Source organism: Marmota flaviventris, chromosome X (genome assembly GCF_047511675.1).
Source record: "Marmota flaviventris isolate mMarFla1 chromosome X, mMarFla1.hap1, whole genome shotgun sequence".
Lineage (NCBI taxonomy): Eukaryota > Metazoa > Chordata > Mammalia > Rodentia > Sciuridae > Marmota > Marmota flaviventris.
The window spans coordinates 101,838,755-101,863,256 of record NC_092518.1 but is presented as its reverse complement, the minus strand read 5'-3'; the positions used below and the strand labels follow the sequence as shown (position 1 = coordinate 101,863,256).

Below are 24,502 nucleotides of genomic sequence, written 5' to 3'. Positions count from 1 at the left end.
TGCCATTCTCCTGCCTCAGTCTCTGAAGTCACTGGGATTATAGTCATGTGCCACCATGCCTGGCCTGCATTAATTTTTATATAATAACCCCACTTGTGCAGCCAGCAGCAAAGATTTAACTAATACCAGATACTTAGGGAAGGCAAAAGTTGCTAAAAGTAATGTATGCCAGAGCTCTTAGCAATGAAAGGACCAAATCTTTCCCCAAGTCAAAAAGCAACAACATAGTATAATTCTGGCTTTTCCATTAGTTTGCTTTGTGAACATGGACCCATGATTTTAGTATTGTTTTTTTTTTTCTAGGAAAGTTCTTGAAAATTGAAAAAAAGCTACATAAATGTCTTTTTTCTCCTTTTGTTTCTAAAACATTTTCTATATGAAATCTTATGAGGTTAGTAGTAGTACAAATGACAAAATGAAAGAAAAGGGAGTGTTCAAACAGGTTGAGTGACTGATCCAAGGTTACCTAGCTCACTAATGGTACTTTATGGTTTGAACTATGACAGTCTGGGCTCCTAGAAAAGTAAACTCATGCCATTCCTTCAACTGACTTGACAAAGTCAAGGAGCTCATCAAATTGAGCCAATATCTTCTAGCTTTTTCACTGATATCACTGGAAAATGCTCACATCATCCAGTATCAACCAAAGATTATCTTATGATCAATACAGACACACCAAAGCCAAAAAGTAAACTCATACATTTTGGAAAGAATTTCGATGAGGAAAGTTAGAACATATTGAATTAGTCAATACTCTATTTACCAAACATTCTAGTTGTTTGATGTTTTGCTTTATTATTATCACTCAGAAGTTTCAGAAATAGTTAAGAAAGGTAAAAAGTTTACAAATTCTCATGCTGGTTTTCCCTGAATTCCAAACTCACCATGGCAACATTCGAAAGTCCCCAGAAAAGTCTTCATATTTGTAGTTTACCACATGCCAATCTGTGCTATAAGTTTTAATGCACTAAAAGAAAATGGAAATCTTTATAATATCGGAAAACTGCAATATATCTACTTTTTAAAAATCTGATAATATACCAATAGACTTTTCAAACCACTTGGTACAGATTGGTATTGGAATCTTCCCACAGGGATCAACCATATTTCTCTAACTCAATCAGTTAATAACAAATCCCAATTCATATGGGTCTTTTCAATACTCTGACTCCAAGTCCAGGGAGCACTCAAATCCAAAAGAAAAAAAAAAAATACTGGGAATGTGTGCTTCTTGTGAAAACATTTAAACCATATTCTCTGTATTATATCATACAGATTTATGATGTAGTCAATTAAGTTTAGACATTTTATTTACATTGAAAGAAAAATATCTAACATATTTTATGTAAATAAAGTTCAATTTTAAAAAAATAAATATACATGTGAGATAAATGTTCTTCTGTGGCCATTAAGCACCTTACCTCTTTGACAAATAAACTTTGGGCTCTCTTTTCAGCATCTTCTGGTACAGTAGACTGAACTGTTCTGCGCTGACGACCTATCACTGAGATCTGGAAGACAAAGAACATTCTTGCTGTAAGAACTGGCTTGGATACTGTAGTTTTTGTTCTTTAAAAAAAGTACTTGTGAACTCACAGATATATCTTCCATTGGGAACATAAGCAGGTCTCTGAGGGGATCACTGTAAATCTGGGTTTTCCTTTGAGTGATAACATTCTCATAGTCCAGGGGCTCTACAACTTTGGCCTTTTCCTTTATGAGAGACAAAAATTAAGTTATTGTGGGCAAACTCAGAATAGAGAAACTCATCTCTATGTACTAAAGATACATACATTATTTTACAAAAGAAGAAAGTATTAATAATATTATTTAAAAGAGATATTTTCACAAGATGCATAGTCTCCATGACTACACATACATACACCAAACACATGCAAAGACAGTCTCCATTGCTAAACACAAGAGTTCTGGAGCCATAGCACCTTACTATGCTTCATCTCTATGCCTTACAAAATATTTTTAAACTTTTTTAAAAAAATGTTTTAGTTGCAGATGGGCACAATAACTTTATTTCTTATTTCTTTTTATACTGAGGATCAAACCAAATGCCTCACACTTTCTAGGCAAGCACTCTACCACTGAGCTACACACCCAGCCCATGAACTTTAATAAAATAAAATTTAAAATGGTAAGATTTGGAAGCCTGTGAGTTGGCATTTACTGAGTATACAGTATATTCGCTGTATACTATTACTATTACTATTCGCTGAGTAACTAAAGAGGAGAAACTGTCAACATTCACATGCCTTCTCTGTACCAGGTACACGTCCAAAGACTGTACCAAGTTCCAGTATAGCTGGGGCAAACATGAGTATTGGAGATGCTTAATCCTATGAGCAGGGCATTAAGGGTGAGGTTCAGGTGGCTCAGTCAAGGAGTCCCTGGTGGACTTCTAGATGAGCTGGTCATTGACAGCAAGGCTCCAGCATTAGGTTAATGTTAAAAGAAACAGAGTCAGTGAAGCTGAGAAATCCAGCTTTTATTAGCCGTTTCTACATGTTAGGCACTGTGCTAAGTGCTTTCTGAACATTTTTGCATCTAATACTCATAATAACCCTATGAAAAAGGTTTAATCATTATCCCCATCTTACAGATAAGGAAGTTCTTAACTCAGGTTAAGTAACTTGTCCCCCGCTCTTTCAGAGCTGGAATTCAAATCCAGATCTGGCTGCAAAGGAGCTAGTCTTTCTCCTCCACATGGCCATTCCTCCATTCAGAAATACAAAAAGATATTAATGTACAAGGTACTGAACTTGGAATAGGAGCCCACTACTTAACCCTCCTATCATTTTCTCATTCATGGAAGATACCATGATCTAACGTCTATTTTGACCTCTCTGCTTATTTGAGGGCAGGGACCTTCCTGTACTTGTTCACTGCTGTAACCACAGCACCTAGAATAATACTTGGCACTTGGTGGGCACCCAGTCATTAATTGTAGAATGGACTTTGAAATATTCAGATTCAATAGGAATACATCTTCATATGTTATTCTAAACCAATCTGGGCATCTTTTAGTGATTTCTACTAATGATGTTTTATTTAAATGAAATTACTAAAATTTCCTAAGAAAAACTGCATTAAGAAAATTCAAGGGCTTATAGCTCAGTGGTAGAGCACTTACCTAGCACATGTGAGCACTATGTTTGATCTTTAGCACCAAATAAAAATAAATAAATAAAATAAATGTGTTGTGCCCATCTACAACTAAAATTTTTTTTAAATATTAAGTCTTTTTAAAAAATATTTATTTTTTAGGTGTAGATGGACACAACACAATGCCTTTATTTTTATGTGGTGCTGAGGATTGAACCCAGGTCCCTCCTGTGCTAGGTGAGTGCTCTACTGCTGGGCCACAATCCCAGCCCTAAAAATATTTTTAAAAAAGGAAAAGAAGAGCTGGGGTTGTGGCTCAGTGGTAGAGCGCTCGCCTCACATGTGAGAGACCCTAGGTTCGATCCTCAACACCACATAAAAATAAATAAATGAAATAAAGGTATTGTGTCCAACTACAACTAAAAAATAAATATTTATTTTAAAAAGAAAAAGAGGGGCTGGGGTGGGGCTGGGGTTGTGCCTAGCATGTGTGAGGCCCTGGTTTCAATCCTCAGCACCATATAGAAATAAAGAAACAAAAATAAAGGTATTGTGTCCAAATACAACTAAAAAATAAATATTTTTTTTTTTAAAAAAGAAAACTCAAGCTTAAGATATACTGAAACTTCACCAGAGAAATGATAAATGTTTGAAGAGATAAATATATTTAAGCTGATGTAGACATTAAGCAATGTATACATGTACCAAATATTTCACGGTACTGTTATAACATGAATAAATTCTACTTTTTTGTTTATCAGCTAAAATTTTAATTTTTAATAATATATATTAAAACAATATAATGGAACAGGGTTAAATTTGTATTTGTGTACAGTGTTTGAGGTAGTGTCCGACATACTCCATCCATATAATCCTTTGAGAATGGTTTGTATACATGGTTCACAACTGGTCACAGCCATAATCCAAGTTCCATATCTGAAAGACATCTCAGAGTTTTCCTTATGAAATTACTTAGAAATATTAACCATACATAGCTTTCCTAGGTTCATATATAATTACATGAACAGTGAAACCCCACATCATGAACAACCACAAGAATGGGATCCTAATTAGAATAAGTTACACTCAATGTATGTGTAATATATCAAATATACTCTACTGTCATGTATATCTAAAAAGAACAAATAAAAAGATTACTTAGAAAGATTAAACTACTCTAACCAATGAGAATCAGGGTTCAAATATCTAAAATATTCTAACAAAGACAAACTTTTTTCAAATCTTAATTTTCATACATGTGATGAAAACAAGCCAATCATCCCTAGGATGTCTGTGAGTACTAATGTAAAATGAGTTGAAATAAAAGGGAAAAAAATCATATTTACAAAACTTTGAGTTTTTCCTAAAGGAAAACCTGAAACCCTTGGGCTGTACCTACCATGGATCCAAACAAAAGGAAACTGATGGCATCTCCAAGTCTAACCCTTGGAGTTCATGATCAATTTCTCAGAGAAGTTGAATGAATAAAGCCCTATCTAAGAAAGCAAGCTTTAGGTACTGAAAATAATTTTAAAGTCTTGCTATTGGTGCCAACTGTCTTCCCAATACTGACTGCCAAAACAGTTCTCAAATTCAATGTTTAACCTGTTGAATTGGCATCTGTTAACCTCTCTGTACAATAATTTCACAAGTATCTGTTTTAAGTAACTTTGAAAAACAAAAACAAAAAATCCTCTTTCAGTTTTCTAATGTAGCTGTCAAATTGATATGAAAAAGCATATTTCAAAATGAATCATTTATTTACATGTACAGTATAAGTCTTCTAAAAATTAAACATACTAGCTCCCCATGTATTTTGATGGTCATATATTCATGTTATATAAAACGAGGTTTCACTTTTCATTTAAAGTGAATTAAACTTCCCCTTTTAGAAGACCTAGGCCTGTGAATCTGGCTTCACCTCTATGAGAAGGAAAAGAAAAATGGACTGAAGCCCTATATTTTTCTTCCAGTAAGATTCAGATATAAACTTCTAATAGCAGAGACAAGAAAAACCTTTGACTTGTAGAATTATAATGGTTTAATAGTGGCTATTCCTTTTTTAACTTTTCTATTCAGCTTTACCATTCTATTATTAGACTAATACAGTTACCCGAAATAAAGTTTCTACCACACTTAGAAAAGATTTTTCTCTCAGATTTGTGATGCAGCCTTTCTCCCAGTTTGTGCAATGATTGTCCTGCAAAGGTCTAGAAAGGTGCAGAAAACTGTGTTATAATAAGTGGGCCTTTACAATCATTCAAATAGCAAGGTCCCACTATATACTTCCACACAGTTCTGTAGCAATGTTAAGTAAAAGGCAAAAGTGTTTATACAATCTGGAGAGAAGTGAGCATATGTTTCAGTCTTTTCTTCCCAAGTAGTGACAGGAAACCCATCAACCTAAATTTGGAACCTACTCAGTTTTCACCATGGGGAAAACAAAACAAAACAAAACGATCTGCCTTTGAAAGTTCTCATTCGCTGAGTGAATAACTTGCTAGTAATAGTATTAGTATCTTCTGTTAATTAAAAAAAAAAATCACTCTGTAGTCCTAAGAAAACACTTTCATATACATTCTGCCTGTTTCTTAACAAAAAAATATGTCAAGTACACAAGGAAATTACCACCATTTCAACTTTGTACATGAGGAAACTAGCTCAGAGGCTTAAGTTCATCTACCTACATTAGTAACAGCAGAATTGGGATTCAAACTCAGATCTTTTCTTAAAATTTTGAATTTGTCTCTTTTTGCACTGCCAGAGCTAGAACCCAGAGCCTTATACATGTTAAGCAATCACTCTATCACTGAGCCACATCCCTGGCCCCAAACCCAGATTTTCTAATTTATGATTCTTTTTTTAGTGTTTCACAACTGGATTTATTTGTATGCAATCCTCAGATTTTTGCCACACCTTCCGTGGTATCACTTACTTAGTATTTTTCTTCAAATCAAGTGTCTTCATTGAAATACATTGATGGAAAAAAGAAAGCCTTCTATAACTGCCATAAAGGCATTTTCCTAAGCACTAGTAAAATAAAATTTTAAAATACTATTTTTTGGACCCTAGTTTAGGACACAGTGCACTCTCCTGTGTTTACTCCAACCATTAAGGTCCAAATGTCCATGGACTCCCATGTATAAAACCTTAGAACTGGGAAGAAATGTACAATCCCACAAACTGAGAAAACTTTTTGAATCGTAGCATGGGGGAAAGGACAGACATCAAAAAAAGACACTCATCAGTACAGATTTAGTTGGAGCCTGCTTCTTGGTTCAAAGATAGAAAACAAAGTCCGTAACAGCATCACAACTTTGATTTTACCATTTTGTGGTGGTTCCTGTACTTCCACTGTACAAGATGACAAAAATAAATACATAAATATGAACATGGGTGTGCAAAGTCAACGACACAACCACTTGTGTATTCAAAAACACATGGAATTAGTAAGCCTATTCATACCATCACTAGAAATGTAACCATATAATTTCAATTTCATTTAAAACACAATAATAATCCCATATTTCTCGGTAAACAAAGCAAAATCAGCCTGGTTATTTCTGCTTCGGTATTACAACAAAGGTCATTAGTTTACCAGTAAATCTTTTACTTTAGAAACTAGTTCCCCTTAAGAATTCAAAGAATGTCTCTTCTGCAAGTCTAAAGTGAACACTGGCTTCATAGAATCCCTCCTTTATCACACTGGGAGGAAGACCAGAAAGCTTACCAGTGGAGCACAGGGCCAATTCCGAAACATCCTTGCCCTGCCACCCCTACCACCATCCTATCCTCCAAATTAAGAAGGGGCATGGCAACAACTGGTTTAAGAAAATGATTTTGCCCAAAATTCAGATGCTCATTTTTGCAGTATTGTGATCAGTTTCAATAGCATCTGAACACTTTCCTTTGGAAAATCAGTCTTAGGCAAGAAATAGCATGCTCAAAAAGAGGTGAGTCTCTCCTTCCCATCATTCCTCCACTCTGCTCACTTGGGACTTTCTTCAGATCCCCTAGTCATTCAACTTGCCTTTCATTTCAGACATCTGTAGCAGAGTTTAGAGTGCTTTCTTCAGAGAATATCTCAAAATAACACTTCACACTCAAAAAGGCCACTGGGGGCATGTCATTTCTGGCAGCACAGAAAACAAAGCGAGTTCAGTGCATGACACATTTATTGAGTACCTACTAAGGTGAAGGCCCTGTATCAGCCCCAGATGATTCAGAGATGAAAAGAACCAGATCTTGCCCTTGAGAAGCTCAAAGCCTAGTGGGGAAGGCAGATAAACCTGAGACATTTGAGTTGATCACAGGAGCTGTCATAACTTAAAGTGCCACATGGCTTCCCACACATCCAACAGCTCTCCAACAGCCATGTATTCTTCCAGCAAGGAAACTGTACAGTCTTTTTGTATGCTAAAGTGTATGAATCCATGATTCCCATTTATGTTGAGTAGAAGAATTTCACTGTATGGGCATATGTGGTCACAGATCATGTCATCTTTTCTTCCACTTTCATTCATCAATTTTATAAGTTCAGACACTAGGAAATTGACTTGTGTGAAGATGAGGAGCAGCAAAAGTTGTTCTGGGATTGACAGAAGTGAAAGATGCCATCATCACAACCTAGACACTTCTAGAGGGGGATTCTCCACAGCATTGCAACCAAGGAACATAACTATAAGGAACGGTTTCATAGGTTCAAATAAAGAGTACTTGATTTTGTTATGACCCTGTCTTTTCAAATATTACTACCTCTTACAGCTAATTTCTGTCTCTTTTCCCCAATAGGAACTCCAAGTACTGAAGGAGCTTTGAATTACTATAATCTAATGATGATACATGGGAAGGGCATGCCGTCTTTTCAATTTAGTACAACACAACTTGGCAAAATAGACATGAACATATTTTTATAAAGGTTGTTTTTCAAGGCAAATCTTGGCATAAGAACACAAATACAAATTGCATTCAAGACACTGACCTTTCGTAAAGCAAATAGCTAAGGAAGAATATTACTTTTCATAAGACCGCTGGATCATGCTCCTTCCTATCCACACCATGACTCACATTATTCTTGAGCTATTCCTCCCACTTCTCTCACCTATAGTGCCTTATTGCCTTTGCTATTCACTGGCATTTACTCATATATAACCTTGTTTTGTCACTTGACTGCTTTGTGGGTGGTTTATTCATTCTCCTCAACAGGATCTTAAACACCCAATGGGGAGGGAAAACTTTGATTTGCCTTTTTGGTAACATTAAGCACCACTGTATACCAAATTAAAAGTATATACCTATTATCTCATTTAATTCTCTCAAAACCCTTACGAGATGGAGGGGTATAGTGGTGCATGCCTGTAATCCCACCAATATGGGAGGCTGAGGCAGGAGGATCACAAGTATGAGGCCAGCTGCAACAACTTAGTAAGACCCTGTCTCAAAAGAAAAATTAAAAAGGGCTAGGCTTAGTAACATACACCTGTAATCCTAGTGGCATGGGAAGCTGAGGCAGGAAGATCGCAAGTTTAAAGCCAGTCTCAGCAACTTAGTGAGGCACTTACCAACTCAGCAAGACCCTGTCTCTAAATAAAACATTTTTAAAAGGGGATCTGGCTCAGTGATTAAATGCCCCTGGATTTGTTTCCTGGTACCAAAAAAAAAAAAAAAAGTAAAAAGGGCTGGAGGATGTGGTAGAGAACCCCTGGGTTCCAACCCCAGTACCCAAAACAACAACCACCAAAAAAAAAAAAAAAAAAGAAAAAGAAAGAAAGAAAAAAAAAACCCTGAAGTGGTGGTTCTTTTATTATACTTAATTTATAGATTTAGAAATAAGGAAATTGAGGCTTAAGCAAATCCAGTATCACACATTCCTAGAGATGGGATTCAAATCTATATCCTAGAGATGGGATTCAATCTATATCTGGTTGACCACCAGAACACTTGGCCACATTACACATGCACCTATCTGTATTGAATTTAACAAAAACAAAATATTTCCTCACCCTCGCTCCTACCATGTTTTATTTCTTTGGATGGACTTTGCACTTTAGGATTTTCTAAAACTTAAATTATGCTATTATCTTATCATCTTGCCTTCCCATTCCCCTGATGATGCTGAATGTAGCTGGCTTGGAGAGCTTGTAATGTAATTGGATCAGGAGCTTTGCATTTCTAAGCTGTTGCTTCCAATCTACCATTTGCCATCAATGGGTAGGGATCAGCACCTTAGGTCTTTTACTTTGGGGAAAGGAGTTGGCAGATTCAACTTCAAGTGGGTAGGAATCAAATTACAAAAAAAACAATAGTAAGATATTGTCAAGGGACCATGTCTAATTCATTTCAATATCCTTCACAGAACCTAGCAGAAAGCCATGAGAACTACAAAGCAGGAAGCTTTTGTGGTTCCTAGGGATAACCAGCTGAATAATACAGAGATTGATCTTACACATACGCCTTCCAAGCCAAAATGGCAGCACACAGAGAAGGGCAAGTCATTGCTAAGGCTTTCAGAATTAATTTTCAGTTTCCAGCTTTAATTTAGGAATGACAACGTGCTGTTCTAAGAATCAGCAAAATGAGATTTCAAAGGTATTTGAGGAAAATAAATTGAAGACTAAGACCCATTTTTTGTCCTTTATTGGAATCTTAGCATAAGGAAGAAATTATTTTAAGTGCCAAACTTTTTCCTTTTCCAAGTCTCCTTAGCTATTTACATAAACTTTAGAACTCTTTTTTAAAACTGACAAAGAATTTATTTTTTAATCAAGAAATAAACAAGACTATATACTAGCTATGATTAGTTCACACTTGGTTAATGAAAGTTTTTTTTTCCTTACAGGCAACCCAAATATTACGCAAATCATCTAGACTATTTACAACAGTAAATACAATTTTGATGGACTCCCTAACCCCAACTTCAATTTAGTCAATAATTATAACTTGGGCTGGGGATGTGGCTGTCCACCGAAAACTAAAAAATAAATATTTAAAATTTTAAAAAAATAATAATTATAATTATAACTTTACTCAACATGCTAGCTGACGGATAGAAAAACTGATTTGAATTCAATTCCTCTTGGCTTTGTGTTCATTTTCTGCTAATAGCATTTAAATGACTCAAGCAAAAAAGAGGTGAAAAAAAATAAAAGGAAGGGTTTGAATAAATTGGGAGAATGGAACAGTACCATTTTGAACTTGGAAGAATACTGTTTCTATTCTTTAGCACATCATTATTGACAGAAAGAAAAAAAATACACTTTGGTTATACATAATGACTTCTGAGTAAATCAGAGAACTTAACAAATTCTCAGACATAAACAATTATTACAAATAATTAATTTATGCAAGGAGAAATTAGATTGTACCTGTTCTGTGCCTATCAATCAATTTTTAATCTGCCTTGAATGTCTGTGCTCACCATAAACTTACAACAACAAAAATCTTATTTGGAGCCAGGCATGGTAGACCACACTTACAATCCCAGCTACCTGGGAGGCTGAGGCAGGAAGATTAGTAGTTCAAGGCCAGCCTCAGCAACTTAGCAAGGCTCTAATCAACTTAGCAAGACTCTGTCTCAAAATTAAAAATAAAAAAGGACTGGGGATGTAGCTCAGTGGTAGAGCACCCCAGAGTTCAATCCCCAGTACCGAAACATAACAATAATAATAACAAAATTTCACTGGGTGCCATGGCATACACCTCTGTGGCTCCAGCAACTCAGGAGGCTGAGGTGGAAGGATTGCTTGAGTTCAAGAGCTCAAGACCAGCCTGGCAACCCAGTGCAATTCTGTCTCAAAAAAAAAGTCTCACTTTTCCCTAAAGTTTATAAACAGAACTATAACATACTTAACATTCTTAAACAGAAAAAAAAAATGTAAAGAAATGTAGAGTGCACAGATGCCCTATAAGTATGTAGATTTAGCCAGCTAAATTACATTCAATGAAAACAAACACCTAAAGGTCCTATTTGAGTCGCTTGAACATTGCAGCATAAACTTACTCAAGTACAAAAGCTCAGTGATCTACAAAACAGTCACATATCATTTTCCACACTGGATTTGACATTGGTCTACCCATCTCATCAATTTGCTCCCAACAATGAAGTAAAGTGAAATACCCCATTTTGAAAATTAACCTTGACAGGGGAAAATGCACTTTTCCATTTTGGTTTTCCATAATTAGTCATATTGGCTCTCCCCACTAACTGAAATTATCTTTACCTTTTTTGAATCCACCAGTGATGTAACCTTCTACCACTATATATATATTCTAGAGGTATTTAAGGTAGATAATTTTAAAGAATATGTCAGGAGCTGGGCACTATGGTGCACGCCTGTAATCCTAGCAACACAGGAGACTAAGACAGGAGGATTGAAAGTTCAAGGCCAGCCTCAGCAACTTAGCAAGACTCTGTCTCAAAATAAAAATAAAAAAGGACTTGGAAGAGGCTGGGGATGTGGCTCAAGTGGTAGTGCGCTCGCCTAGCATGCATGAGGCGCTGGGTTTGATTCTCAGCACCACATAAAAATAAAATGAAGATATTGTGTCCATCTAAAACTAAAAAATAAATACTAAAAAAATGGACTTGGGGCCAGGTGTGGTGGCACATGCCTATAATCCCAGTAGCTCAGTAGGCTGAGGCAGGAGGATTGGGAGTTTAAAGCCAGCCTCAGCAAAAGCAAGGCACTAAGCAACTCAGCATAAAATAAAATACTAAAAAAAAAGGACTGTGGTTGTGGCTCAGTAGTTAATCCATGTATATTCTATCTATTCCACTTGTAACTCAATAGGTGCACCTGCTTCAGCTTACTTCCATTTTCTGAAGTGAGGCAGGAATCTAGAGATGGCTACTAAAGCCCTTCCTGATCATGCCCTGCAATTTACTGTCCTATTGGCCCAAACACACCCTGGGCTAATGGTCCTCAGTGACCAACCTGTAATCACTCCCATGTTGCTTTATCTGGTTTAATTAAGCTCAGAGCTTACTCTCCTACTAATAAGTTTGATTTGTTTCCCCAATTCTTGTCCATCTAGAAACTTTCTTGTCTGCATTGCATAACCTATAAGAGGACTCACTGCTCCTATTGTTTAGCCTGTCTCTGCCCTTAGGAAGTGTGTTAAATCAGACAAGCACCCCTTAGGTACTATGCGTTGGGTATTCAGCTTTTTTATTTATCTTTCTCTGAAACAAAAAAGCTTGCTTTATCTGTAACATTTGCTTCCTTCCTTAAACCAATGCCCTCCCCTATGACAAATGCCCTATCCCTAGTTACACCAGTCTTAGGGACTGACCCCTGTGAAAGGTTTTTTGACTATCTTAAATAAATAATCTTTAGGCATGAAATATTCTAAAATTGATTGTGGTGATGATTGCATCTTCCTGTGAATATACTAAAAACCACTGAAAGCCTCACTTCAGATAAGTGAGTTGTATGGTATGTAAACTGTATCCCAAAAAACCTGTTAAGAAAACTAAAAAAAAAAAAAACATAAGCTACCCAGTTTCACTTCCTTAAACATACAAGAAAGAAAAACACCTCCAGTATTTAGTAAGAGATGGGTTCCCAGTACAGAAACCCTGTTGCTTTTCATTAGAATGCTTTGGTTTCAATGTCTGATGATCCTACCCTGCAGCCAGAGATTTCATTGACCAGCTGGCTACAAAAGTGAAGTTCACTGTTCTGTCATTATCTGAGGGCACATAAAAAGTTCATAACCCACTTGAATCAAAGTGTGAAATACGATATATCAAGAACTATGTAATGTTTTGAACAACCAACAATAAAAATTTTTTTTAAAAAAAGAAAGAAATACAAAGCATATAACTTAAGTTCTGTACATTCACTAAGCATCGGTCATGTGCTAGGAGTGAGTTGCCAAGCTGGGAAAAGAAACATAGGCAAGATGCCCCCCCCTACCCACCGCTTTTTTTTTTTGGGGGGGGGGGTTACTAGGGATTAAACCCAGTGGCTCTTAACCACTATATCCTCAGCCCTTTTTTATTTAGAGACAGGGCCTCACTAAATTGCTCAGAGCTTTGCTTAATTGCTGAGGTTGGCTTTGAACTCCCGATCCTCCTGCCTCAGCCTCCGGAGACACTATGATTACAGGTGTAATCATAGTGATCATGGGTCCTGCTCTGAATGAACTCATGTTCTAGAGGGAAAGACAGTCTCTTACACCGAGAATTACAAAGTGTTAGGCAGGAGTGCAGAGAGTGCTATGTGAACACAGGTAATGGAGTGATTCATTCCAATGGTCAAGGAGGCTCCAAAACAAGTAGCATTTAAACTGAGCCTTGACAAATGACATAATTTGCATGACAGGCAAGAGGAATAAAGGTAGTACAGGCAAAGGAAAGAACAGAGTAGCATGAAGGACTAAAGGTCTGTGTTCAATGAGTCTGGGGATGTAATACAAAGGGAAAAAAATGGCTAAGATGAGCTAGAAAAAAATGGCTAAGATGGAGGGCCATGTATGCCAAGGCAATGAATTTGGACTGTTTCCTAGTGTAGGCAATGGGGGGGCCAGCAGAGGTTTTTAAGCCAGGCAATGACTTGAACAGATGTTTTACTCATATTTATGCACCAAAAGCCAGAAGGTCAGCACTAATGGAAATTAATCCATAAAATGACAACATAGGCTGAAAATTTGTCCCTTTGTCTATATTTTCCAGAAGCAATAAACTGAATTATGGAAAACTACTCATTAGAATTGCATGCAAAACAACTGAGGAAAAGAACATGAGAACTGTTTGTATGAAGAGTTTTTCTTTAAAAGAGGAAGACTGCTTGCATCTCCCCTGTGACAGAGATTAAATTAACCTGAACATTTCGTTTTGAAAAGATCAACTGTCAATCTGTACTTAATTTATTCCTAATACCTTTTCAATGGCTAATTTGATCCAAAATGGTTAACTTGATGAGAAGTAAGTAGATCACAATATTCCTTTGTTTAAATCCCTTCAATGGTTCACCAGAGCCTGCAGAATAAAGCCTAAACTGTTCAGTAAGGCTTCTAAGACCCCTTGTGATCTGGCCTCCACCCTCCAGCCTCCAGCCCATGCCCTCCAACCATGGTGGGGCAGAATACTTAATAGGTCACATTATCCCACCTTTGCCAATGCCTGATTCCTGTCTGGTCCTCTCCCCAAAACCAACTTGAGACCCTCAAAAGCTGCCTGATCTACTCAATTACAAGTGGCCACTCTCCCCTATCCAGTTCTACTCACCTTCTCAAATCCACAGCTAGTATTTTGCTTCCTTCCCCATGCAAGTCCATATCTGAAGTGCCCAGATGCAGTCAATGCTTGTTTGTTTCCTTTTCTTGGACCCCTACCCCCAGCAGAAAGAAGGTTCTGTGATTGCAGAGATGGTCTTATTCACTGCTCTGTTCCTGGCTCCCCCCTGTTATGTCATAAATGATTGAATGAGCAAACTAAAGGTCCAGTTTTCATAATCTTAACCATGAGCACTGACTCTTTTTGTCTCTTAGTTAGGTGTAGTGGGACACCCCCTATAATCCCAGCAGCTTGGGAGGCTGAGGCAGGAGGGTTACAAGTTCAAAGCCAGCCTCAGCAACTTAGTGAGGCCCTACGCAACTTAGCAAGTCCCTGTCTCAAAAAATAAGAAGGGCTAGGAATGTGGCTCAGTGGGAAAGCACACTGAGTTCAATCACTGGTACCCCGCCCCCCAAAAAGATGTACATCCTTACCTAAGCATCCTCGATTTGCAATGCTGACCCCCAGCCCCTGCAAATGCTACTCTGAGAGCTCAGACTAAGAGAAACCCGGGCTCTACCTATTATAGCACTTGGCTGAACCATTGCCATGACATAATGATAAAACAATGGCTTTCCTAGAAAAGAATTTCTGCACATTTCCCCCAGTACATTCTTCAGCTAGACCAGCATAACCCTTGCCATTTTCTCAATGTGACAGGGCATTTCTGTCCTGCTTTCATTTTCAGTTCAACTGGGACTAAAGGCTAACAGCACTCTTTCTAACCCTTGTCATTTTGAACCACATCCACTGTCACTCTTTGACCCTGGATCAAACCCCCAGTTTTTTCTGCTGCTGTCCCAAGAGGCTTCCAGTCTTGCTGCTGCTGGAGAAAATTCCAACTGGGCGTTTCCTGGCTTCATTTGTATACAGATACAAGCCCTAGGCTCAGCTAAGCTCTCAGCCCCACCCTCAAGGCAGCCCCCAGCACCAAGGCCCCAGGAAGAACAGGACAGTGAGGTTTCACAAGTGAAAAAACTCATTTACACTGGCTACTTGTCTAATTTGCATAGCCTGATTCAAGTGCTGTGCTTTGAATCAGATGTCTCTTAATGATATCAACAGCATGCATATAAGTCAACATCCTTTCACACCTATTTGGCAGTCAACCTCTTTTTGGGGTGCCACTTTAATCTACTTCCTAGAGTAGTAGCCCCCAGTCCAGGGTTTTAAGTGTTCCTTGGATGGGTTACATGATATCTGTGAAACTCTGAAATCATATGGAAAATCCTGCAAGTGTATCTTTCTGGGAAAAATGTTCAGAGCTTCCCAGAATCTCAAAGAAATATGTGACCCAAGAAAGGTTAAGATCGACTGCCTAACTAACTTCATATAAAAAGTTGTATTTTTAAACAAGATTTTTCAGTTTTGTACAACTACAAAATCAATACATGTTCATTGAATAATTATTTTTGTAATGCCCTTATTTATTTATTTTTTAATGTAGTGCTAAGGATGGAACCCAGCACCTCTCTCATGCTAGACAAGTGTCCTGCCACTGAGCTACAGCCCCAGCCTCACTGAACAATTCTTAATCCAAAAATAGAATCAAGAAAATGAAAGTTACTTGGAAACCCATCAAACATAGATGACCATTGTTAACATTTGATGTTCTACCATCTCTTTTCCAAATTGGATTCATACTATTGATTAAGCTGATGTCTGATAGTTACAGTGTTCCAAATAATGTAAGAGACACTTCAGAATATAAGGAAATGGAGACAAGTTTTCAAAAATCTGATTTTCATGACACATCTACCAGCAAATATTTACTGAGCACCTGCTATGTGCATGAACAATGTTCCAAAATAAAAGATGTAAATTACCTTTTCTAAGTTCTTGCAAAAGGCATTTAAAATTTCTAGGGATTTCATTAGGCAATGTCAATCCCCAGCCTAATTAAGAAAATCTTTTCACTTAAAATGACTGGACTTATATCAACTTGGGGGGAAAAACAAAGGCAGATGGCATCAATGATGTCATTATAGACTTGGAGAAATGCAATTAAACCATTAGAAGTCAGTTTTCAAAAATGATAATTTTCCTTTACTAATGAAACACAGACACTTGATAAAAATATATACAGGAAATGAAATGTGACTATATAGTAAGGGCTCTAGTTATCTCACATAACTCAATCTTATTCAATTTGAGAGCAGCTGCATTCAAGTTTTAAGAAAAGTGGTCATCCCACCAATAGACAAAGGCATTAGTAAAGTTTTCTCATGTTTCTCTTACTTAGGGATCCTAAGTGTTTTGAGCAATGATTCAATACTAATAACATTATGGAGTGATCATGTGGCCTCCTATGGTAAGTGACTATTCAGAGAAATCACTTCTTTGCATGTAAAATCCAATGGTGTTCAAGGTGAAAGATGGTGGGTATAGTGGCCTATGCCTATGATCCCAGTAAATTGGGAGACTGAGGAGGATCACAAGTTTGAGGTCAACCTGAACAACTTAGCAAGGCCCTCAGCAAAATAAAAAATAAATAAAAAAGGATAGTGGGGGAGGCTGTGATTGTCACTTAGTGGTAGAGCACTTGCCTAGCACATGTGAGGCACTGGGTTCAATCCTCAATACCACATTTTAAAAAATAAAATAAAATAAAGGTATTATGTCCATCTATAACTAAAACTATTCTTTTTAAAAAAAGGGTTGGGGATTGTGGGAGACCAACCTTGCATGTGACTGAGTCACACTCCCTGGCTGGGTGCTGAGGCGTAGGGCAACAATCTGCTAGCTAGAGTTTCCCCACCCTTCTTGAGTTCGAGGGATGGTGTCTCCTGCATGGATGTGTCTTGCTACAGCCCCATGGGTGAAGCTATGCTCACCTGTTCCTTTGTAATATAACCCCTTGCCCTGTTTAGGATAGAATGTTCCATGGAAGTGGCTTGTGTGTGTGTCCCCTTCTCTTACTGTGCCTTTGGGTGTGGCCTACCCAGGTGTCAGTCAACCTGCTGACAGTGGACATCATGAAGATAGACTCAGCCCCCTGAAACCTGACCCCTTGCCTCATTTGAATAGCTTGTCCTCAATAAAAAGGGTCAGAGTATGCTCTCTCATGCTCTCTCACTCTCTCTTCCTGTGGACCTTTAAGATCACAGGAGCCTTAACAGCGACCCCAAAGAAAAAGGTATTTGTGTCTCTTGTGTGGTTATTTTGTGCAGCCCAATTAGCCCAGTTCAACAGGAGTGACCCCTGAGCCTTTTAGCCGCAAACAGGAAACTCGGCAGGGGATGTAACACAGTGGTAAAGGGCACCTGGGTTCAATTCCCAGTACAATAAAAATAATAACAGTAATAATAATTCTGGAAAAACAGGATTTTTGCTTCTCTTGGACCAACTGAAGGACTTCTTGCCATTTGAGTCTATTCTCCCCAATATAATTTGCATCCTGCATGTAAATAATAATAAAAATTGAAATAATGTTTCCCCTTTTTTGGAGGGGTGGTTGCTAGTATCAAACCCAAGGCATTATGCATTCTAGTCAAGTGCTGTACCACTGAGAAATACCCCCAGCCCAATAATATCCCATTTTCAAATAGGAAAGCAAATAGATCTCTTTCTATAAGTCAACACAGAGCCCACTGAATTGCCTGAACAGCTTTCTGTAACAGTTACCCCATACTTGCATTGAGCCTTTTCTTTTTCCTCTGACACTCAGAGTTTCCCAGAACCCAGAAACACACTGGCAACTGCTGTTGAAGCTGAAGCCTCTGACAAGGTCAGGGGATTGTCCCTCTTTTCTTATAAACTCCACAATTTGAGAGCAGCTGCATGCAATTTTTAAGCAAAGTGGTCATCCCACCAATAGGCAAAGGCATTAGTAAAGTTCTCCCATGTTTCTCTTAATTAGGAATCCTAGTTCCAGAGTTCCTTCTGGAAGGTCTTAGGTGGGCAGCTAATGGGCAGAACAGCTAAGAGTGGATACAACAGATAAGAGCCCTCACCATCTCTCTTAAACTAAGAGCCACACTCAGGATAAAGAAGACTTGAATCACCAGCTAAATGTGAAGCTGTTCCAGGGCTCAGTGTGCAGCATGAAAATGACCAAAGACTTCAAATTCCTGTCACATACATTTCATACAGTTGTAACTGAACAGCAGACCTGCTGATGCCAGGTCTCTGGGCTCTTCCCTGAAGCCTCTCCCAGAATGCCTGCCACACCAGCTATGTTTGTCACTATTCAGAGACCTTTTTTATTTCTTTATGAGAGTGGAGTAAGACACTGAAATCGCCAGGTGTGGTGGCACACGCCTGTAATCCCAGCAACTCAGAAAGCTGAGGCAGGAGGATCGCAAGTTCAAAGCCAGTCTCAACAAATTAATGAGGCCCTAAGCAGCATAGTAAGACCCTGTCTCTAAATAAAAAAATAAAAAGGACTGGGGAGTTCCCCAGCACCACATACAAATAAGCAAATAAAATAAAGGTACTATGTCCATCTACAACTAAAATGATTTTTTTTATTTAAAACATTAAAAACAACCCCCCAAAAAAGGGCTGGGGATGTGGCTCAGTGGTTAAGGGCCCCAGAGTTCAATCCCTGGTACCAAAAAAAAAAGGAAAGAAATACACTGAAATTTCAACAGGAAATAAATAGGTGCCACTATACCACTTACACAGGAAGTGGAAGAATGTGACCATCATCTTAACTGAAAAGGGCAAGGTAGCCATAAGTAAATGTGGTCAAATTAAAACATTAAAAGTTTCAGTATTCGGCATGGTGAAAACTAGAAGTAGAATTGCTAGATTATATGGTAATTCTATACTTAACTCTTTGAGGAACCACCAAATGGTTTTCCACAGCAGTTGTACCACTGTCCATTCCCACCAGCAATGTACTCAGGTTCCAGCTTCTCTCCCACAGCACTTGTTATAGTTTTTTGGATGATGAACATCCTAATAGGTGTGAGGTAGTATCTCCCTTTATTTGGGGAGGGTACCAGGGATTAAATTCAGGGACACTCAATCATGGAGCCACATCCCATCCTTATTTTACATTTTATTTATAGACAGGGTCTTGCAAAATTGCTGAGGCTGGCTTTGAATTCCCAATCCTCCTGTCTTAGCCTCCTGACCTCTGGGATTATAGGCCTGCATATGCATGTGCCACCACACCTGGCTCTCACTGTGATTTTGATTTCCATTTCCCTGATGACTAAAGATAGACATCTTTTCATGTGCTTATTGGCCACTTATTTATCTTCTTAGAAGAAATGTCTATTTAACTCCTTGGCCTGATTTTAAATCATGTTTCTTTGCTGTTGAGTTGTAGGAGCTCTTTATATATTCTAGATAGGTAATCCCTTATCAGATATATGCTTTGCAAATATTTTCACACTGTTGTTGAACACCGCCTTGTTCAACTCTCTTGATAGTGACCTCTGATGTGAGCATTGTTTTTAAATCAACTTAATTTGTTTACTTATTTACTTATTTATTTGGTACTGGGGATTGAACTCAGGAGCTCTCAACCACTGAGCCCCATCCCCAACCCTTTTTATTATCATTTTGAGATAGTATCTCACTAAATTGCTCAGAGCCTTACAAAGTTGCTGAGGCTGGGTGTGAAATTGCAATTCTCCTGACTCAGCCTCCCAAACCACTGGGATTACAGGCATGTACCACCACACCTGGTTGACTTTATTTTTAAAAGAAGGTATGAATAGGGATGGGGATATAGCTCAGTTCGTAGAGTGCTTGCCTCACATGCACAAGCCCTGGGTTCAGTCCCCAGCACCACAACTACCCTCAAAAAAAGGGCGGGGGGGAGAACGTATGAGTAAAAATTTTAGGGAGCAGGCAGACAACCTATGGACATCAATTTCCATTATTTTCAGGGTATACAAGGGAAGCCTGTATATCTCCTTTTCACCCTTCTGTAGGTAAAGGAAAAAGAACCGAGGTCTTTTCAATGAGGTCACAAACTCATAACTCCTCCCCCAGCAGCTTCCTGAGGAAGCTGATATTGTAGGACACTTGTGCACTAGTGAGAGTCACAGAAAGGGAACCCATACTGGGTGTGGCAGTGAACCCAGAGGGGGCCAGCAGAGTGGTGGAGACATAAAATCTTACAAGTTTCCCCAGCTCCACCAGCTCCTTTTTCTAGCTGGTTCTTAAATACATGAACTTTGAAAATTCTCACATGGAAGGTAAACATACAAGTTTTTCACCACTAGAGAGTGAAAAGCTTAATTATTGTGACAAGTTATACCCAAGTTTATTTCCACCATGATGAGTCAAACTCACACAGCATGGAGACACATGCCTGTAATCCCAGCTGCTAGGGAGGCTGAGGCAGGAGGATCAGAACTTCAAAACCAGCTTCTGCAACTTAGGGAGACACCCATTTCTAAATAAAAAAAATAAAAAGGGCTGGGGATGTTGCTCAGTGGTTAAGCATCCCTGGGTTCTGTCATTGCATGTACTAAAAAACAAAGGGGGTGCAAACTCTCCAGAAACGATTCCCCATTTTTAAACTGAAGAATTGAAGACATTCCCTTTTTGTCTTTCTGCCTTGTCTCTTTTCTCCACCCTCCTCAATATTTCCACCTGCAAAATGGAACTTCTAAATAAATATTTGTCATATGGGAGTTTATTTTCTTTTTTAAAAATATTTTTATTTAGTTGTAGATGAACACAATATCCTTTTTTATTTATTTATTTATTTGTTTTTATGTGGTGCTGAGGATCGAACCCAGGGCCTCATGCATGCAAGGCAGGCGCTCTACCACTGAGCCACAGCCCCAGCCTATGAGCTACAACCCCAGCCCAAATTTATTTTCTAAGTGTCATAGAAACATAATCATGATGAGAAGGAGCAACTTATACTCATTTTCCTCTAAAAATGACCCCGAAATGGCTTTGTCTCAGTAGTTTATGTGAAAAAATTGAGTTGAAATAGTAAGACTGCTGTGTAGTTGAACTGTTGAATATCCTTAGGTTGAAGGCTAGAAACCCATGCAGTATTTGTAAATTGATATTTCTTATTCTACAGAGTACTGGTTACTTAGTCAAAGCTACTGTCAATTAGTTACCTACCAAACTGTTTTTGAATAAGTAGCTAATATCTGAAACATTTCCTTTACCTTGGAGACACACCTACCTCCAGTCTCAGATCAGAGGAGATCATGAACCAAGTTCTTCTATACATGCATTCATTTAGCAAAGAATCAAATCAGAAAGATATATCTAGAAAGGCTTTCACCTAGATATCCTCAAACATAATAATTTGTATGAATAGGGAATTCTCTTTTTAAAAAATATATTTATTTTTATGTGGTGCTGAGGATCAAACCCAGTGCCTCACATGTGCAAGGCAAGTGCTCTACTGCTAAGCTATAACCTCAGTCCCAGGAATTATTTTTTTTAATAATTTTTTAAATATATATAAGTTTTATTTGTCGATGGGCCTTTTATTTATTTATATGTGGTGCTGAGAATCAAATCCATTGCCTCACACATGCTAGGCAAGTGCTCTATCACTAAGCTACAACTCCAGCCTCCACTTTTTTTCTTAACTCTAGTCATTAAGAAAAAAAACAAACAAACAAACAAACAAAAAAAAACTTAGCATGTGATTGCGTGCTGGGCTCAGTGGAGCATGCCTGTAATCCCAGTGGTTCAGGAGACTGAGGCAGGAGGATCATGAGTTCAAAGCCAGCCTCAGCAACTAGCAAGGCCCTAAGCCACTTAGCAAGACCCTATCTCAAAATAAAATAAATAAATAAATAAAAAAGGTTGGAGATGGAGTTGGAGTTGGAGATGAGATGCTGGGTTCAATCTTCAGCACCACATAAAAATAAATGGGGCTTGGACTGTAGCTCAGTGGTAAAGTGCTTGCCTCTCATGTGTGAGGCACTGGGTTTGATCTTCACTCAGCACCACATAAAAATAAATAAAGATACTGTATGTTCATCTACAACCAAATAAATATTTTAAAAAACAAAAAATAAAATAAAGGTATTGTGTCCAACTACAACTAAAAAAATATTTACAAAAAAGGGGCTGGAGATATTTCTCAGTGGTTAAGCACCTCTGGGTTCCATCCCTGGTACATAAAAAAAGATAAAGTAGGAAGAAAGCAAGAAAACCAGCTCTTTTCTGCTATGATTCTAACATTTATTGAAAGCTAAGTACCAGGTGCTGTACTATATGCATTGCATATGTTATCCCCTGTAATTCTAGCAATACTATCATTGCTTGCATTTTGCAAGAAAACAGAGAGCATAGGCAATTTGCTCAACTGAGTAGTAGTCAGCATAGTAGGAAGAATTCTAAAATGTCCCCTGCTTCCTGGTCTATCACTATGTTATGTAAGTGGGGCCTGTAACTATTATGAAATATCACCCTCCTGATCAGGTTACTAACCAATTCATCAAAAGGAAATTATTCCAGGTGGGCCTGATCTAATCAGGATCTAATTTAGGATAGGACTAGGCCTATCCTAAAGAGAGAGACTCACCTACGGGCTTTGACAAAGTAAACTGCCACGAGAAAAGAGACCCACCTGGCAAAGACCTAAGACTGTTCTCTAGGAGTTGACAGAACCTCCAGCTGACAACCAACAAGGAAACGGGACCAGTTCTACAATCCAAAGGAACTAAATTGTGCCAACTTGAATGAGGTTGGCAAAGGTCCCTGAACCTCCAGATGAGAAAACAGTCCTGCCAATAACTGTGAACCCTTAGAGTCCAGCTAAATCCTGCCCATGGTTCTGACCCAAAGAAACTGTCAAATAATAAGTGTGTGTGTTATTTCAAGCTGCTAAATTTGTGGTAATTTGCTATGCAACAATGGAAAACTGTTTAACTCTGGAGTACAGGCTCTTAACCACTACAGAAATCTCTGCAACAGTTTAATGAATTTCTAAGCATTTTTAATTCTTCATAAAGAATGGAAGGTCTGGGGATGTAGCTCAGCAGTCTAAGCACTTTACTAGCATATATGAGGCCCTGGGGTTCTACCCCCAACACTACAAAAAAAAAGGTAGATGATAAATTTCCATGGAATAATAATAGTTATCATTTTTCCTCTTCTGATGCAGTTTTTCAAGTTTTAGAATTTTTTGACGATATTCTAGCATGGAAACACACTTCTTAGCCAGGCATGGTGGTGCACACTGGTAATCCCAGTGACTCAGGAGGCTGAGGCAGGACAATCACAGGTTCAAAAACCAGCCTCAGCAGCTTAGAAAGGTCCTAAGCCTTTTAGAAATAGCGTGTCTCCAAGTTAAAAGGTTGGGGATATGGCTCAGTGGTTAAGTGCCCCTGGGTTCAATCCCAGGTACTAAAAAAAAAAAGAAAAAGGAAAAGGAGGGGGGGGGGGGAAGAGAAGGAGAGAGAGAGAAAAGGAGAGAGAGAAGGACAGAGAGAGGGGGGGAGAGGAAGGGAAGGAGAGGGAGGGAGGAGAGGGAGGGAAAGAGTGAGGGAGAATGAAAGAAAGAAAGAAGGAAGGAAAGAGAGAAAGGAAGAAAGAAAAAGAAACACTTCTTGATGTTATATTTGAGATTTGGAAGGAGAATACACATTCAGTAGGAAACTACTCAAATACAACTTGATAATAGGTAATAGGTAAATCACAAAGAATAAATAGTACAGAAAACATAAGATTTTGTTTACCAAAAATACCTTATTAGAGAAGACTTGGCTTTTGTTAGAACTCTAGGCTATGCTACTTACAAATACTTTTCTTCTGACTAGTGCCTGAACTACAAAATCTGTCATCTGGTACTTCCAAGGAAATGACAACACAGTACCTCTTTTAATAAGGCTCAACTGAAAACTCACTGAATATGAAGAGCCAGTGAATTTTCCGCTGGAGAGAAGTACTGCAAACTTAGAATTCCAAACATCAAACACTGTGATTGCTTCTTGGACAGCTTCAGTCTACAACTCACATCTCATGTTATTCCTTCACATACAAACCACAGAGGCAAATTAGATGAATAACAATAGCTAACATCCTAGATCAAGTTTTTACCAGAAATCATCTCCTTTAGGCTAACTTTTCTTTTCCAGTACTGAGGATCTAATCCAGGGGCACTTTACCCTTGAGCTACATCCCCAGCCCTTTTGAGTCAGGGTTTTGCTCATTTGCTGAGGT

At 38.2% G+C, this 24,502-nt stretch overlaps 1 protein-coding gene and 1 non-coding gene across 4 annotated transcripts in view; both read right to left on the bottom strand.

Moving 5' to 3' along the window:
• Positions 1-24,502, bottom strand: part of Dock11 (dedicator of cytokinesis 11) — a 185,815-nt gene that overhangs the window by 137,350 nt on the left and 23,963 nt on the right. For all 3 annotated transcript variants that reach the window (XM_071606715.1, XM_027930845.2, XM_071606716.1), the window contains exons 2-4: positions 1,597-1,713; positions 1,422-1,511; positions 885-967 (exon numbers count right to left, since the gene is read on the bottom strand). In XM_071606715.1, coding sequence (XP_071462816.1) covers positions 885-967; positions 1,422-1,511; positions 1,597-1,713 — 290 coding nt within the window. The remainder of the gene's footprint in view (positions 1-884; positions 968-1,421; positions 1,512-1,596; positions 1,714-24,502) is intronic.
• Positions 21,075-21,147, bottom strand: Trnaa-ugc (transfer RNA alanine (anticodon UGC)). Its single transcript has one exon. It is a non-coding gene; the product is annotated as a tRNA-Ala (tRNA).